General features: G+C 38.5%; 1 protein-coding gene across 6 annotated transcripts in view; it reads right to left on the bottom strand.

The window, feature by feature from the left end:
• SEMA5A (semaphorin 5A) overlaps positions 1 to 16,798 on the bottom strand; it is a 312,014-nt gene that overhangs the window by 201,673 nt on the left and 93,543 nt on the right. For all 6 annotated transcript variants that reach the window (XM_071736701.1, XM_071736699.1, XM_071736695.1 and 3 more), the window contains exon 3: positions 11,893 to 12,081. In XM_071736701.1, coding sequence (XP_071592802.1) covers positions 11,893 to 12,025 — 133 coding nt within the window. In that variant the 5' untranslated portion in view covers positions 12,026 to 12,081. The remainder of the gene's footprint in view (positions 1 to 11,892; positions 12,082 to 16,798) is intronic.

Here is a 16,798-nt window from a genome sequence, read left to right as displayed (position 1 = left end):
TCAAACTATGAAACATAAAAATATAATGCCAGCAGACCATCATGAAGAAACAAATAAAAATTAAGCAAAAAGGAGAAGGGTAGAGCCAAAACTAAAGCATCTAAGTTTGGGGGTGTCAGTCTCAGTCCCTGTGATGAATTTAAATGCAGCACAGACTCATGTTCATCTACTCCTAGATTGCATTCAACTGTCATTCTTACTCAACTTTGTCATTGCACACATCTGTTCTCCTGATTTTTTAATGGAATATTCATAACTATCAGTCTGGATGACATCACCTTGACATAAAGTCAAATCCAGTGCTGTAGAAACACAGTAGGGATTGCAATCTGCCCTCTCCACTACCTTATCTATAAAAAGCTGCTCTCCTCCGAGTCATCATTAAACTTTGTTTTCTTGAAGCTGCCAGAAACAGATTTAGCAACCTCACTATTCTTCATCCTGGCTGTACAACAGATAGGAAATCAGGTGCAGCAGATGCTTAGAGAAGAAAACAAACATAAGAAAGGATTTCCAGAGGCAGAACACCTGGAGAACAAGAAGACAGACTTCAGGTGTCATGATTGTAAAAGCAATCAAGGAGTCACCTTCACTACCTTTTAGGATGAGTCTTCTGTATATCAGTAAAAAGCTTAACATGCAGTAGAAAGAGGAGCTTGGGCAGGAAGCAAAGGCATCTGAGGGACCACTGGAAACTACTTAAACTTATTCTAGCAAGCTACATGTGATGGGAATGGTTTACTTATAAACACACATACACATTTGAGCAAAGGAGGTGGCATCCAGGCTAGAAACAAAGCAGACAAACTTCACAGTTGAAAACAAACAAACAAACAAACGAAAAAACCAAACACCAAAACCAAAACCAAACCAAAACTAAATTCTAAACAACAGTAGTTTTAAGATTAAAGGTGACAAGAAGCTTGTCATCAGATTAGAAGCAGATCGAAGTAGAGATTGGATGATGTCATGTAAGAACGCACAACAAGATATACAACATTAAATCATAGACAATGTAGTATTAATGAAAGTTGATGAAGCAAAGGTTCAGAGAGTTAAAAAAAAATTCAGAGAATGTTCTGGACCTACAGCACTACAGTGAAAAAAAGTCACATGCTTCAAGAGACAGGGAAGCCTGAGGAAAGCAGTAGTATGGAAAGACTTTTATGTATGATTTTGATAGAGGGCATGGAGAGAAAGGCAAGAAGAATGATGAGAACACACTGAGCAGAAGTCAAAAGGAGAAGGAAACCTCAGGGAAACACAAGAATTTATATCCTGCACCAGTCTTACGTTCCTTCTGATTTAATATCTTTTTTCCATCAGCTGCTTGTTCAAGATGGCTCAGGAAAGAAAGGTATAAGAAGCCTGCTGTAGACAGCACTGGTATTATCACACAAGTCTTAATATTACATCTCTATAAATTGTCTAAAGAGGACAAATGGCTTAAACCCAAACCACAGTCATTTAAGAGCAGAAAAGGCGGAAGAGAGAGTGCAGAAAGAAAATCAACATGAGGTATGATATAAAATAATATAACATAACAGGGGTGTGAGAATTCAGAGGAGAAAGAAGAAAGCCAAAAGTAAACACAGAAAGATAAACCAAGAGGACTCACATCCAATTTACACTGCAAATCACCTTGCAGGCCAGCTTATCCATTCTTCAGGGTAGAGACTCATTCAGCAGGACAGACAGAGATGAGTGCACTACTATAATAAGGACTTTTTCTGAGCTATGAAAACTATGCCATGAAGCTCAGCTGTGTTTAGACATGTGGAAATACGACTTGCTGCACATGCCCATCCCCACACTGGTGAAAGATTTATTTTGCCAGTTGAAACCTAGTAACTTGTCACCTCAGTAAGCACAAAACCCATATGGCTCTTCCCAGAGAGTGCAGCTCCCCCTTTCCGTTACCAGCTCTGGCCTCTGGACTGCCACTGCCTGTCTTCCCAAACGTGACACTGAGGGATGGACTGACCACATAACACACTTGACATCAGGAACCTGAACATGAGCCAGCAGTGTGACCAGGTGGCCAAGAAGGCCAATGGCATCCTGGCCTGTATCAGGAACAGTGTGGCCAGCAGGTCCAAGGAAGTGATTCTGCCCCTGCACTCAGCACTGATGAGGCCACAGCTTGAGTTCTGCGTCCAGTTCTGGGCCCCTCAGTTCAGGAAGGAGATTGAGGTCCTGGAGCAGGTCCAAAGGAGGGCAACCAGGTTGGTGAAGGGACTCCAGCACAAGTCCTGTGAGGTGAGGCTGAGGGAGCTGGGGGTGTTCAGCCTGGAGAAAAGGAGGCTCAGGGGAGACCTCATCACTCTCTACAACTCCCTGAAAGGAGGGGGTAGCCAGGGGGCGGGCGGTCTCTTTTCCCAGGCAACTCTCAGTAAGACAAGAGGGCACGGTCTCAAGTTGTGCTGGGGGAGGTTTAGGTTGGACATTAGAAAGAATTTCTTTACTGAGAGGATGAACAGACATTGGAATGGGCTGCCCCGGGAAGTGGTGGATTCTCTGTCCCTGGAGATATTTAAAAAGAGACTGGATGTGGCACTCAGTGCCATGGTCTGGTAACTGCAGCAGTAGTGGATCAAGGGTTGGACTTGATGATCTCTGAGGTCCCTTCCAACCCAGAAGATTCTATGATTCTATGACATCCTCAGATATACCCACCCCCTTTTCAGAGACACATAACCTTTCACATTTTAACACTTATATGCTGATTTTGGCAACCAGACAAAGAATTCATTTGGAAGGAAATCATATTGTATGGTTTTGGGAAACCAATATTTGGACACAGAGTTCCGTAAAGAAACCTGCTCATTTTTTTTTTAAATATGTATTGTAGGGAATAGAAGCATAAAGCCAACTGCCTATAGACAGCTATAATAATGACATGTTATTTACATGGGAAATACCTATGTATTAACTAGCAAGACCTTGTTTCTAGAACTGATGGTCTTGCAGTGACACATTCTCATTTATGTTGGCATACGAACATACTAAACTTTTTCATTTATGGTGCTTTAGCATAATATGATTTCTTGCTTCTATCAATTCTGCCCAAAACTATAACTCACAAAATCTTCTCAGGTCTGAAGATATTTCATGCAAAAAATTCAAAGACCAACAAAACAAGTCATATTGCAGCACAAAGGGCCTACAGGGTAAAGCCTGACAGTAACTTTGGTAAGAGCTTGTATCCAAGACTTCAAAGGGGAACACGCTCCCCACCTCCCTCACTCCCCTACCACAGAAAACAAAAACATGTCCCCAGGACAAAAAAAAATAAATAGAGAGAGAAAGCAACAAGCAGTAAAAAAGAAGAGGAAAACCCTCAACCCTACAAATAACAGAATAGCATTTCTCTTTAAAGAAATTCTTCTTTTTATTTTAACGGGCACTATTAAAGTCTAAGTATTTGTCATTTTTACCAACTACCTTAGTCATTTACTGTAGACATAGTTGTAAAATAGTGAACTCCTAATTCTCAGAATTACTTTGTCTATAGAACCTTCAGAACAAAACCTGAAGTGAGCGAAAAGACAAGCTTATGACATCTTAAAGTGTCATCTCACCTGAATGTGACAAATTGCCATGCAGTAAGTTAGTATCTACCACGTTCACTTTGCACAAAATGAGCTGCTATTCAGCATCCTGTAGTCTTAATAGCAAACAAGCAGTGCCACTTAAGGGAGATACAAAAGAAAACTTTAAAAAAGAAAAAAAATCACTTTGAAGAACCATTGACTGCAGTTCTCTATTTCCACTCATTCTGTCAAATAAAAACAAAGTATCTGGAAGTTTATAGAAGAAATTAAGGGGGGAAAGGAAAAATTAACAAATGTTTTTCCTCCACACTTATAAGATTCCTGGAAACTGCAGCGTTCCAGGCAAGGCTCAAGGGTGTGCTAAGGCTCTCCCAAATCTCTCAGTCAATACAGAAGCCAGCAGAAGGTGATATTCAGTGACAAGCACTAAGGACAGCAGGTTCCAGCAAATGAGTGCAAGACGTGCCCTGTAAATGCTGCACAGAACCTTGAAGGGAAGACCACTGGAATAAGTTTTTCCAGAAATTTAGTCACTACAAAGTATGAAAACAAAGTTGCCCAGGGTCAGAAGGCCACTAACTGCAATTGTCACCATCTTTCATGAACTAGCAGTCTAGGTTACTTCAAGAAGTAACTGAGGAGAACTGAATTAAGGAGTTTTCTTGCAAAAGGTAGAGCTTTGGTGCTGGTCGTTCTGCGAGAGGCCAGGCAGGCTGCCCAGTTACCCCCTCCAGCACTGAAGCCCACAAGGCCACCTCCTCCACACACCAGCACCATTCAGTCCTGCCTGGCTGTGACCACTGTGCAGCCATGAGCTCTGGGAAGAGCTGGGCACAAATGTGCTACACCAAGACAAGTTAAAAAGGGCTTCCTCTGGCCTCCTCAGCCATGCAAGGGTAACTAGCCATATACATCCTCCTCCTCTTCAGTCAACATTCATTAGCTTTGGACATGTGGCAATGCAGGCCCTGAGGAGGGAGGAGAACCAAATTCAAGTGAACCAGTGTGAAGATCATGCATACAGGTAAAAGATTGTACATAAAAGTTTTGCTAAATGTAGTTTACACAGTGCCAGATGATTTAGACACAATGGATACACTTCATTAATGCCTTTTCCCAGAGCGTAGATCAGTAGAATACACACATGGACCACTGCCAAAGGGTATACCTTAAAAAGTTCATGAAAAAACTAAAACACTCTCTGGTGGAAAAAAAAAATAAAATAGAGAAAAGTCAATGTAATATCATACTTCTTCTTGTTGATAGATACACCAAAACTTTTAGAAGATGACAGAACTACAGCTGCCTAGGAGCTCTATTTCTTGGCTGCTGATCTGTTTCTTTAAAATATCACAGCTTGGGTGTTTTACCAATTTTCAGTAAAAATGCCCATCTCCATTAAAAATACATCTCTTATGAAGAAGAATGGGGAAAATATATATATATATATATATACACATAAAAAATTAATCTGCCCGCAGCTACTGGAAAGTGGCAGAAGCCTCTCATTCATTCTGTTGCTTCATTAATAGCTGGGAAAATTCACTCTCCAAACTTCCACATTAGGGCAACAGGAAAGAAATCAGCCATGGAAAGGTTCACAGGACATGTCTATACAACTTACTAGCCCCTGCAGTCACTGATGATCTTCTATTATCAGAAATGTATTAAAATGATTAACATTCTCTCATGGTCCAACACGTGGCTGGGATGCCAAAATAACTGTAAATTGATGCTTGCTTTTAAAATATGATCATTTACACACACACACAGAGAGAAACAAGTTAGCTGGTATGACAGCTCTGCTTAGAGGATTAGGTCCCTGCCATATCCAGGGTTTTATGAGAAAGGAAATCACAGTTACTGGATGATACGGGAAAATAGTAAGGAGATACTATCCTTCAGTCTTCAAAGCCATAATTTTTAAAAGTAACTGTAAGCAGTTCTCAGTTGCCATTACCCAGCGCTTAGTCTCTTGTACAAAAGCAAAGGCAAACCTGATTTGATACAACTGGTAGAAGAATTCTTTTTGTCCGGAAGAGGGACTGGCTCTTGGCATATTTTCATCATAGTCTCATCATCTAGACAATATCTCATAATCAACTTTCCTTCACTGATAAATCATCTTTATTTAAAGAAAGACCCATGGGAGGACAGGTGATGGCATCTACCTCAATCCCACTGCTGAAGCTGTCCTGAAGTCTTTACAGTGCATTTTTGAAAACCATTGCAAAGAGAAGGAAAAAGTAACAAAACCTGAGTACCTTAAAAGTAGACAGCTATTAGTTTAAACAGTCGCTTGCAACACGATAATGCGAAAGAGAAGAAAACACAAACAAAAATAAGTTCATACACCATATAGCTTTCATTCAGCCCACATGCTATTTCCTTTTGGCACATGTTAAGTGCAGGCACTCCATATACAAACCACATGATATGATAAAATGAGCAAAGCAATGTACTGTGTCTGTATTATTTTGACAAAGATAAAGTGAGGGAATTCTGCGGTGGTTAGACAACAAGGTTAAGAAAATAAATTTCTTAGGATTCCCAAACCAATGAAAAAAAAAAACAAAACTATGCTATTTTTCCTTCCTGGTTAACCTCAAGCAGAAATGAAGGGTTTATGTTAATTTCTTCTATGGATTTAGACATGTTATTTTGGAGCATGTTTATTCAAGAGATAACTTCTTTACAGCACAGCATGTATTTAAAATATCACTAAATACAGTTTCTAAAATTATATCAAGTGATTCTTTTTTTGTTGAGGCAGCACAGCCTTGAATTCTGTTTATAGGAGAATAAAAGAATGAGACTTGCCCTAGAGCAGATGATCTCAGTCATACCATAAACATCAGTTAAGCCAAGTTCACAACTACACTTTATCTCTGATAGAAAAGCTGAGAAATTTGACTTCACACAGGTCAAGTGCAGAACAGTAAAATAATTACAACTCTGCACCTGAAATTGCTGTGGGGTCAGGTTTTTTTCCAGCATACTCTCATACACCATTAAGCTACTGGGATGGACCCTTCAGCTCTACCTCATGGATGGGGCCTGCCTACAGCAGGAGTCTTCAACTGAGTGTGCAACTTTTGAAAGGTCTGACAGTTTCAAAGTTCAGCAAATGGAGGAGTGGAACAAAGTGCCACTGTAACTACTTTTAGACTTCTGTTTTGTTTCTTTGAGTCATGAATGAAATATCAGCTCCCCAGAGAGCTCCCACAGAGGTTTCATAGAGCAAGCAACTAAGTGCTTTGAAACCTATGGAAACACTTAAATAAACATTAACACTACTCAGTTGGTTTGCTTTGGTTTTTGTGTAAGAATATTTCAACTTCTATAAACAGTCACTGTTTCTCACAGGCATCTTATTTTTCTAACCAGTTTGTTTATGACTTATCCTGCAGTGCTCCTATCCAGATGAAAATTAGTTTCCCCAACTTTTTCTAACCACTTAGGGTAAACAATTCACTTTATTATATAAAGAGAGTGTTTTCCAAGAAGAAAGTAGAAAGACCATCAGTAAGCCCTTATACACTTTACAGAGCTAACACTTCATATCTACATATGAAAGCATATCCAGATAAAAGAAAATCTAATAAAATTGAAAATTGTAAGGCTCTGTCTTTAATGACTAACTTGCTTCAGCCCTTTTTCTTTAACTCTTGAGTTATTTCAAGCATAAATGTACTTACTTAGACATTGTAAACATATGGAAATGGATGCAAAGACCAATAATTTCATACTGAGTCTCTGTGTGTCCATTCTCTCTCTTGCATCTTGTTTCCTTGCACCAAATTCTCTAAGTTGCACTTAATTCAAAGCCTTTTAACTGCAATGCCTCTATGGGCCTCATGCTATCATAGCTGATGAATCCTCAGTATATGAATGTAACACATGCAGACACTTTTTTTTTTTTTTAAAGTCTGAATTTCAGACTACCACACCTTTGCACATCTGGAGGCAGATTCCTCCTTGAAGAGAGAGGAACTTAAAAGAGGGACTGTGCCTCACCACAGTTAGTTCCTTCGTGGAAAACACTGAACTGCAAGTGATCAGGCTTATCCTGTCAATCCATGCCATACTTAGAGGTCTGCTTTTCTACAGATCTGATCTCTGTGATAGTATTTTACCAACTTTAAACAATTAGAAAAGGAAATCTCCAGCTTCCAAGGAAGACACAAAGTGCCTTATTCTAATCTAGGGAAGGCTTATGACAACAGACTTAAAAGTTGAAGTGTTTTCAGATCTAGAGATCTTAACTGTTAAAGCTTCTAGGAGATAGAAGAGGTGTGTTACGCATTCCTAACATTAATTATGCAGATAAACAAGTTAAAATGTCACTACTAGTGCTATGTATGAAAACATAAAATGAAAGATATTTTTAGATCCTGTCAAAAGCTTCTGAAAGTATTATGAATCTCCCCTTCTCCCCTGCTTCTGCAGCTTCTATTCCCTCTTCTAATGGAAAACAAAATACTTGAGTAACAATTCTCAACTGCTTCTCAAATACTTGCCATTTGATATCAGGAGATATATTGTGGTCTTTTAGTCAAAACTACTTAGTTGGGAAAACTAGTAATAAAATAGTATATGCCTCTCTACAAAATATAGTTTGGCAGGATCATCACCTAAACAAGCACTTTTTGGTAGGCATTGGGAAAGAAAGTAAGCTCTTGCAGGAGATACACTCCCTTTCCATATTTCACTTTGACAACTCCTGGGGACTACTTTTTTCTTTTTATTTGTTTTTTGCAGCTGTTCATCCACACTCAACACCAGACTCTCACTCCATTAATTTTCTTTGATAGCTTATACTCCATCTACCATGCCTCTCAAAGGAAGACAAATCAAGTAAGTACACATTGCTATTTTGGCATACCACAAACTACAAAAAAAAAAAAAAAAAAAAAAAAAAAAAGGCTTTTGTCAGTTATAAATAAAACAAGAGTTGATATCTCTGTAAAGTTAATAGCGAGTTTACAAGCTTTAAAGTCCCAACCACTCAATACCACTCAGACTTGGCTGATGTTCAGTATCCCACACAGCATTCAGCTCTGTGGATCTAATATTATTATAAGCTTACTTTGCAAAATAGGGTACTAATGGAACATTCAAATTAAAGGTTCCATAACTGTTAGGAATTGATTTGAGGACTCTGTGTTGGTCTAGCAGCACTTATGTCAATAGATAAAGAAGGCATTTTCTTATAGGCACTCCTGAAGTCAGTGAATGCCACAGGAGGAATACATAATAAAGTGCAAATATCTTTCTAAGATTAGCCGATGATTCCCAACAGATTACTGTGGTGAGCATGAACTACAGTTTGTCAGAATATTTTTAAGTGACAGAAAACTTTTCCAAGATATGTTAGTTTGTAATAAGCTAAGGTATGTCATGAATATTCACTGACTAATGGTATTTTTACCACAAAGGTAAAGGGAGTTTGGAATTGAAAATTTTACTAAATCTCATATCACATAGCTGACAATAAATGCTTCTGTACAATTGTATTTCCCACACATTTACAGAAAAAGGAACTAACTGGGACACTATCTCTGGTTATTTGAAAGATGCAACTGAAACAAAACTACAGGAGAGATCTCTGTTCCCAAAAAGTCTTCACATAGTAACTTTTAACTGGAAGGACATAGAAATTAAAAATTACAAAGAACAATAATTGTCCAAAAGGGAGGATCATGCTAAATTCAAACTACCCTCCTACGTGGTAGCTGGCTGAGACTCATAAGCATTATGAACATTCTTAATCAACTTTTAGGATGTGTGACTGGTAATGACTCTCTATGATTTGTTTTTACAGTTGCACGTACAAAAACAAAGTACATGCAGTGATTCCTTAGTTTGTGAAATTAAGCTGCTAAGCACCAGAATTTTAACTGCGCTGCTTTAATTTACAACATTGCATACGTGTGTTACAGTAAAAATAACTAAATTATACAGACAACATGAACATTAAGAAAACCATATTGAAATCATACTATTTAGTCAACCAACGTGAGAGGGACAAAGGTCACTCCTTCACAACGGACTGATGGTTTGCTCTTCCCAGGTACAGAGTGTAATCCCTTCATTTCATTTTTCAGTGCATTGTAAAAAGGGACAGCTGGTACCACTACTCTTATTAAACCATTAAAATGCCAGAACAAAAATACTTTCTGTAGAAAGCACAACTTTATTTTCTCTAACTTTATGAAAAGAATGGAAACAAATCTTTTTTCAATTAAAATTCAATAAATACTAGTTCATTGGAACAAAAAAAATTACACATGTGCTTTCTTAGAAAAACAGGAGGAACGAAAGATGTAATATAATACATCTTAATCCCTCCATCCTCATAGCTACAAATTATTTGGAGCTTGTTCTAAGTTGCAACACTAATGGAAAAATCTCAATTCAAATAAACAAAAAGATCAGATAAGTCATTAAATGCCTCAGGTTTTTACAGAAAACATCCTCCAAGTGTTCTTCACTTTGTTCCAACTACTCCCCAGCAGTCAGTCATAATACTGAAGATGGCAGCCACATGTATGACTGGCCTGGCAAAGCATGGAACTCATGGTGGAGCTCCAGTCCAAAAAGACTGTATGCATGAGGTGTCAGCAGGGACAAGGGGATCAAGGAGGAATTTAGAAACACCACCATATGGGCATAGAAGGATTACATCAGGTTAAACAAAGTACAGTGGGAGTTAAGACTTACTCCAAAGTCAAGGGCATGAAGAGCAGCTCCTACTGCTACCACAGTAATGAAAAATCAAGCAGGGAAACTCCAAGTCTTTTGCTGAACTGGGTAGGGGATCCAGTGCTGGCAGACACAGATAATACTGAGGGACTCAGTGCCTCCTTTGTTTCAGTCTTCCCCAACAAGGTCACAAAGCCATCTTGAACCAGAAATGGTTCAAGAACTACCAGCAGTAGATGTGACCTGACTTGGGGATGACTTGCAAGATTTCAAGCTACATACAATCCATGGGATCTGACAACCTGAAATCCAGACACCAAGAAATCCAGCCTCTCTTCATCTCTGAAAAATCACAAAGATGAAGGAAGGTCCTCAGTAGCTACCGGAAAACAAATGTGGGAACTACAGGCCAGTCAAGCTCATTCAGTTCCTGGGAAAGTTATGAAGTTAGTCCTCTTTAATGCACTTTTCTGCACATATGGAGGAGAACAAGGTGACTGAGAACAGTCAGCATGGATTTGCCAGAGGTAAATAATTCCTGACCAAACTAGTTGCCTTCTGTAATAAAATGACTATTTTTAATGATGAGGGGAGAACAGAGAATCTAATTTATCTCAAGCCTTTTAACACTGTTTCACTTAAACTTAGGTACTGTCTGTCTCTTCAGGTGAGCAACCAGATGGGTAAAAAACTGGTTGGATGATAAAGGGGATATTTACATGGCACGAGACCTGCTGGTGCAGGATGGAACAGAATTTTCCTCAAGAAGAAATAGGATTTTTGGCCAGGAGTTGGCAGGGCTCATAGAAAGGGTTTTCAGCTATGTTTGAATGGGGAAGGGGATAAAACTAGGCCCACTAGAGATAAGCCTATGGGTAGAATGGAGATGCTAGAAGCAAAACTGATAGCTCAGCTCTAGTGCATCTACACCAATGCATGCAGCATGGGCAATAAACAGGAGGAGTTGGAAGCAATTGTGTGACAGGACAGCTATGATGTAGTCATCACAGAAAAATAGTGGGATGGCTGCCCAAGAAGGTGATAGAGTCAAAGTCCCTGGACGTATTTAAAAACCATGTAGATGAGGCACTTCAGGACATACTCTAGTGGGTGATACCAATATTGATAAATATATTTTATTCATGGAGGTGGAAGTGTGTTTACCATTGGATGCAGTGATCATAGACTGGACTGTTTAACACCTTAATAAGGGGAGATAATAGAGTGAGATCTGGAAAGACAACACTAAATTCAGAGAAGTAGTTAATAAGATCAAGGGCAGGACTGCTATCCAGAGGAACTCAGATGGGCTGGAGGAAAGGGCCAAAAGCAATCTCATGAAGTGTACACATGCAGAGTCCTGCATCTGAAAATGAACAGTCTCATCCAACAGTACAGATTGGTTCTCATCAGAGTAAAATGAGTCACCCATCTTTAAATGACATATTAAGCCCAAATATGTGCAAGCATAGTTGTATTTAACTTGTATGGAATACAGTGCAGCCTACTATATAACAGGACTGAATGCACTTTTTCTTTTCTTACCATTATACAATTAAAAACAAATTTCCATGAAGACATTACACGATCCTTAGCCTACTTCTGGAAGAGATTTTTTGTGCTTGCATCTTACCTTTATAGGCAATAACTGGGTGCTCGGCTCTGTGGCAGTGGGTATCTTCTGTTGCTGTTGGCTCCAGCATTCCTAATACCCCAAGTCCTGCCAACAGCAGTGGAAGGAGGCAGTTTTCTTTCATGGTGGTCATGCTATCCTCCCAGCAGTCACTTCTTTTAACTTCTAGCACTCATGTGGGAAAAGCACCTGGAAAATTGAAAGAAATTTACTGAAACACAAGAGCATATCATAGGAAAAAAATCACACAATTCTTAATCTTTGTAACAAAACAAAGCAATACTGCTTTCTGTCGGTGTAGTATGACTCCTCAAAAATATGCTATCAGCTGCTCCTCTAATTATTTAATAAATTTATCATCAGTGACAAAATTTAGGAATACTGATTTCTTTTATCACCCATGAGGATTTAAAAATCATTATTCATTCCCTCCCTCTTCTACTTTACAGTTTCATTTTGTAATGTCTGTGGAGCAAATAATGTTCTGCTAAATTTCTATGTTATTTAGATATAGCAAACACATCTAAATGTATGTTCCACATTCTCCTGGATCCACTGACCCTTGCTCCGCTTTCCTCACAGAGGAAAGAGTGCTTTGATCCCTTGCAAGACTAATGTAGGAAAGGAAGAGGTCCTTTATGTTACTTTTTTGATAATACAGCAGCCTTAGAGCATGGGGGTCTTTTGCCTGTCTGTAGAATGGGTACAGAACACCACAGAAAGCAGTAGGACACAGTTCATCGTGATGCTCTCTAACTACCTACTTTTGCTTTTCAGGAAGGTCACTGGTCAGGAAGGTCACTGGAGGGTCACTGGTTTTGCCACTTGTTTAAACCCTATCCATTTGCCAAGTAAGATGACAAGGTTGTATACTGCACATTCGACCCCTTTCTACTAAAATTTAGACACCAATCAACAACAATGGTTTTCATTCAGTATTAGAATAAAACTGAAGTTCCAACTCCCTGATTTTTTTAAACACCCAGACACTTATAAGACACTTATAAGTAACAGAATATTCACCGTGTCAATATCATTTTAAATCCAACCCAATTCCTTTAGCTTTCTCATAACAAATACTCCAAGAAGTAACAACCTAAAAAACTTTCACCATTGGCAGCTTTATTGAGTCCAACAAACTTGCTTGCTGATAGCACACAGTCACAAGACATCACTGCCTTCCAGGGAGAGAGTACCAGAGATTTGAGACAACTTCACAATGGCAGAAGTGTCATTCTGCTAATTAATAGAGCAATTCAATAGAAAATAATCAGCAATACTGACTTCTAATACATTCCATCTCAATGAACTACAGTGTGCAGTTTAATAAAGTGGAAACTATTTTTTGTAAAAATAACATCCTATACCCATGAAATAAAAGGTTATTAATTAAAGATACTCCACAGTAAAAGCAGCGTATTTTAAAAAACACATTTTAAAGCAGAATGAGAAGCAAACATTACTCCTTAACATCACTCTATCACCAGCTGTCCTAAGATGAAGTGCTCTTCTATTACCACTTCATTTTGCTTCTAAAGAAGGCTTCCAGCTAAAACCTGGACAGATCTAATTGCCATTAATTTAAACTAAAAATAAAAAGATCAAAGGCATTTTACATCTGAGATACATAAATTTAATAGTCAATTTTAGCTTCTCTGCTAAATTTCTTTATGTTTCAGAGAAAAAAAAAAAAAGGGGGGGAGGGGGGAAGAAGATTGCTTGTGGCACGCAGCAGGCAGTATCTACAGAAGTTCACTGCACTCCTGTATATAGGGGCATAAAGTTCAGGCTCCAAGGTCGTGACAGGGTGACATGTCAAGCATTACACAAGACATATTCTTACCCAAAGTCAACCAGTTTATGTGAGTGACATCACAGGTAATGGGTATTACTAATGTTAGATCATACAAGTACGTTACTAATCACTACTTCTAATTCAGATTTGTAAGATTGCATGTGTGTTTAGGAAGTAAAATGAAGGTAAGATAGCACATTCAAAACTCTCAATAGCTGTTTTTCTTGCCCACAGTACAGCAGCAGGTATTCCAACAACTAAAGTATGGTTCTTTCACATTAAAGAAAAAAAAAATCTTTATTTCTTTCAATTTATTAAGACTTAGAAATACTTAGAAATGTGTGAATATAATTCACAGGTATTAAGCAGTTATAAAATGAAACATTCATACTGGAAGATCAGCCTTCTCTATCTCCCTGGCTGTAAATAAAGCCCTATGGCCTTTATGTAATAAAGCTCCTATATCACAGCTAATTTTCAAAAAACAGCTCTACTCAGGACACAACAAATAGTGAATCCTTTTTCTCCAGAAAGAAAAGGACCAGTACTCTTCATCCAGATACTAAATATGTACAGCATTATGGATGCCATAGTTCCATTACAAAAAGGATACTGACTTTCATAGGTCTAATTCTGGTATTAATGACTGAGATTTAACTGTTGACAAGCTTCACATCTTTTATGCCTGCAGGTATTGAAAGGATTTGTCCCCACCCATCCCCTGTGTGCAGAACTCAAACAGAAGCAAAGGTTCTTTCACAACAATACCTTTCCTCAGCCTCCAAACCAGTCACCATCCTCTGGAAAGACAGTCTACTTACATGGCATGGTTGATCTACGACACATCTATAGTCACACTGTGGGAAAATTTGGGGGACAAAGAATTTTCTTCCTACCTAGCTGAACACCTCCTCTCACTGGTAAAAATTTGGTAAAAATGGAGGCAGGAAACACTTTTTTCTCTCAATCAGAATCAAAGATCAGTTTAGACTCTGAAGGAGAGGCAAAGAAGGATGTGAATGCACTTCTGATAAGCCTTCAAAACCAAATACTTTTCTACCAAATTTGCAGGAGTCAGTTTTCTCCCTCTTGTGAATCCTCAAGTCAGGACTACTGCACAAGTTCCATCTTTGCCTGAGATACAGGCTGCAAGAGCAAGTCTATGGAGGCAGCACCTGAACTCTGTACTCATGCAGCTCTGAAACTCTGCAACTGAAAGAAGTTTTGAAGCAGGAAAAGAAAACTTGAAATATCTCCTTCTACTTCCTGAAAGTGCAACTATTGTGCCAAGAAGTGACAGCCTGGAGCATAAGACACGAAAGCCAAGAGAATCCTTAACACGAAAAGTTTAGGCTAGTTTCCTGGATTTCTGAATAATTTCCATATGCAAATCTCTCTCAACAATAAAACATAATGGTCTTGTCAAAACTCCTCAAAACACATTCATAATAGTGACATTGACCACCTTATTAACCATTGCTATATATTTGGGAACCAGCACAGTGAACAGATTATTTGTATAGTTTTTCCTAGCACAGATCTTTAATCAGACTTCTCGCAAATTATATTTCACAACTCTGTAAACAATCCAAGGATGCAAAAAGAAAAAAAAAAAAAAAAAAAAAGAAGTAGGATTTTAAAATTACACCTGTTGGTGGAGGGAAAAACTGTAAACAGCTAAGCATGCAGGGCATGTTACTGCTAGGTCCAAGCAGATTCATCTTGAGCCTATTCCATCCAGGCACTGAAGTCATATTTTCAACTAAATAACCAGGATATCAGTATTTCTAGAGCAGTTAATACACACTGTGTTGGAAGTACAATTTACCTCTGAATTATAATCCACATTTTCTTTTGTTTGAATAAAATAAGCTACTGATTTTTAAAAAGAGAACTGCCACACTAACTGCAGCTGTCTAGCAGCAAAGCAGCTTTCAAATAATTATCTCTCCTGGTTCTTGAAGTCTCAGTTTAACTGCGTTTTCAGTGAATGACAAGGCAAAGTTACATCAGCTGGAGTATACAAACAGCAGATTTTGTCATGGTTAGAAGACATCAGTTTTAGGACTGTTTCGGGGTACATGGATCCACAAGCAGGTCTGGAGTTTCTTTACATGGACACAAGTTTTTACTCTCGCAGATGCTGCTCATTTAATCTGCTGTGGGAGATTCATTCCACTTCCCCTTGGTGCTTTACTCTAGCTCTTGGTTTGCAAGAGCCTTTTTCTGTAATAGTTCTTTATTTTTTAAAGCCAAAGTCTGCAAATTCATAAAAATCATTTGAGAGAAAGATTGCTAGAGAAACTAATATGTAAAAAAGTCCTTGTCATCACACCTAGAAAAAAATCTATCGAAATTCTCAGGTAATGAGAACACCTCTGGTGACAACACCAGATAACACCACTGGTGACAAGCCCTGCAGCCCAAAAGGAAAGCAGGAGACAGGGCATCAAGAGTGCTGAAATTACAGGGTTTTTTTTTTTAAAAAAACAACCAGTTGTTGTTACTATAGTGATTAATTCTGTTCCTCTGTTAAATGCACAAATAAAAGATATAGCTCTTTAAAATATAATTACTTCTAAGTACATTCCTTACTCAGTACAGCTTTAAAAAAACCATTTGTATATCACTCAGATACGCAACTAGATCAGAGCAATAGCTCAGAGATGACTTCATTAAACAGCAAGATGAGACTGGAGACTGTAGAGCTTCTGCAGTGAAATAATACAGTCAGACACTGTCTTGTCTCATCACGGGACCCAGCAATGCAGACCGTTTACTGTGCAGCAGAGTAGCATGTTCTAATTTGTATTCTCATAAAGTGTCATCTTCAATTAACAAACTGATTACTGAGTTCCTTCAACTTTTTTTAATATTGTCGTTCATTTTTGCAGTGGCATGAATTTTGAGATCTGCAAGAGGCAGTCACCCATCAGCTGTCACAGACTAACACAGTCAAATATCAGTCCTTAAATTCATAGCGACATTCTGCCAAAAGTCTGCTAATGTCTGTACCTGATGTTGACAACTCATAAAAGAGGAATCTGTCATCAAAGTTAGTTCTCCAGTGCTACTTAAAATGCTGTAATACTTGACCACTGGCTTGAGCAA

This window comes from Heliangelus exortis, chromosome 2 (assembly GCF_036169615.1).
Source record: "Heliangelus exortis chromosome 2, bHelExo1.hap1, whole genome shotgun sequence".
Taxonomy (NCBI): domain Eukaryota; kingdom Metazoa; phylum Chordata; class Aves; order Apodiformes; family Trochilidae; genus Heliangelus; species Heliangelus exortis.
This window is presented reverse-complemented; position numbering and strand designations above follow the sequence as displayed.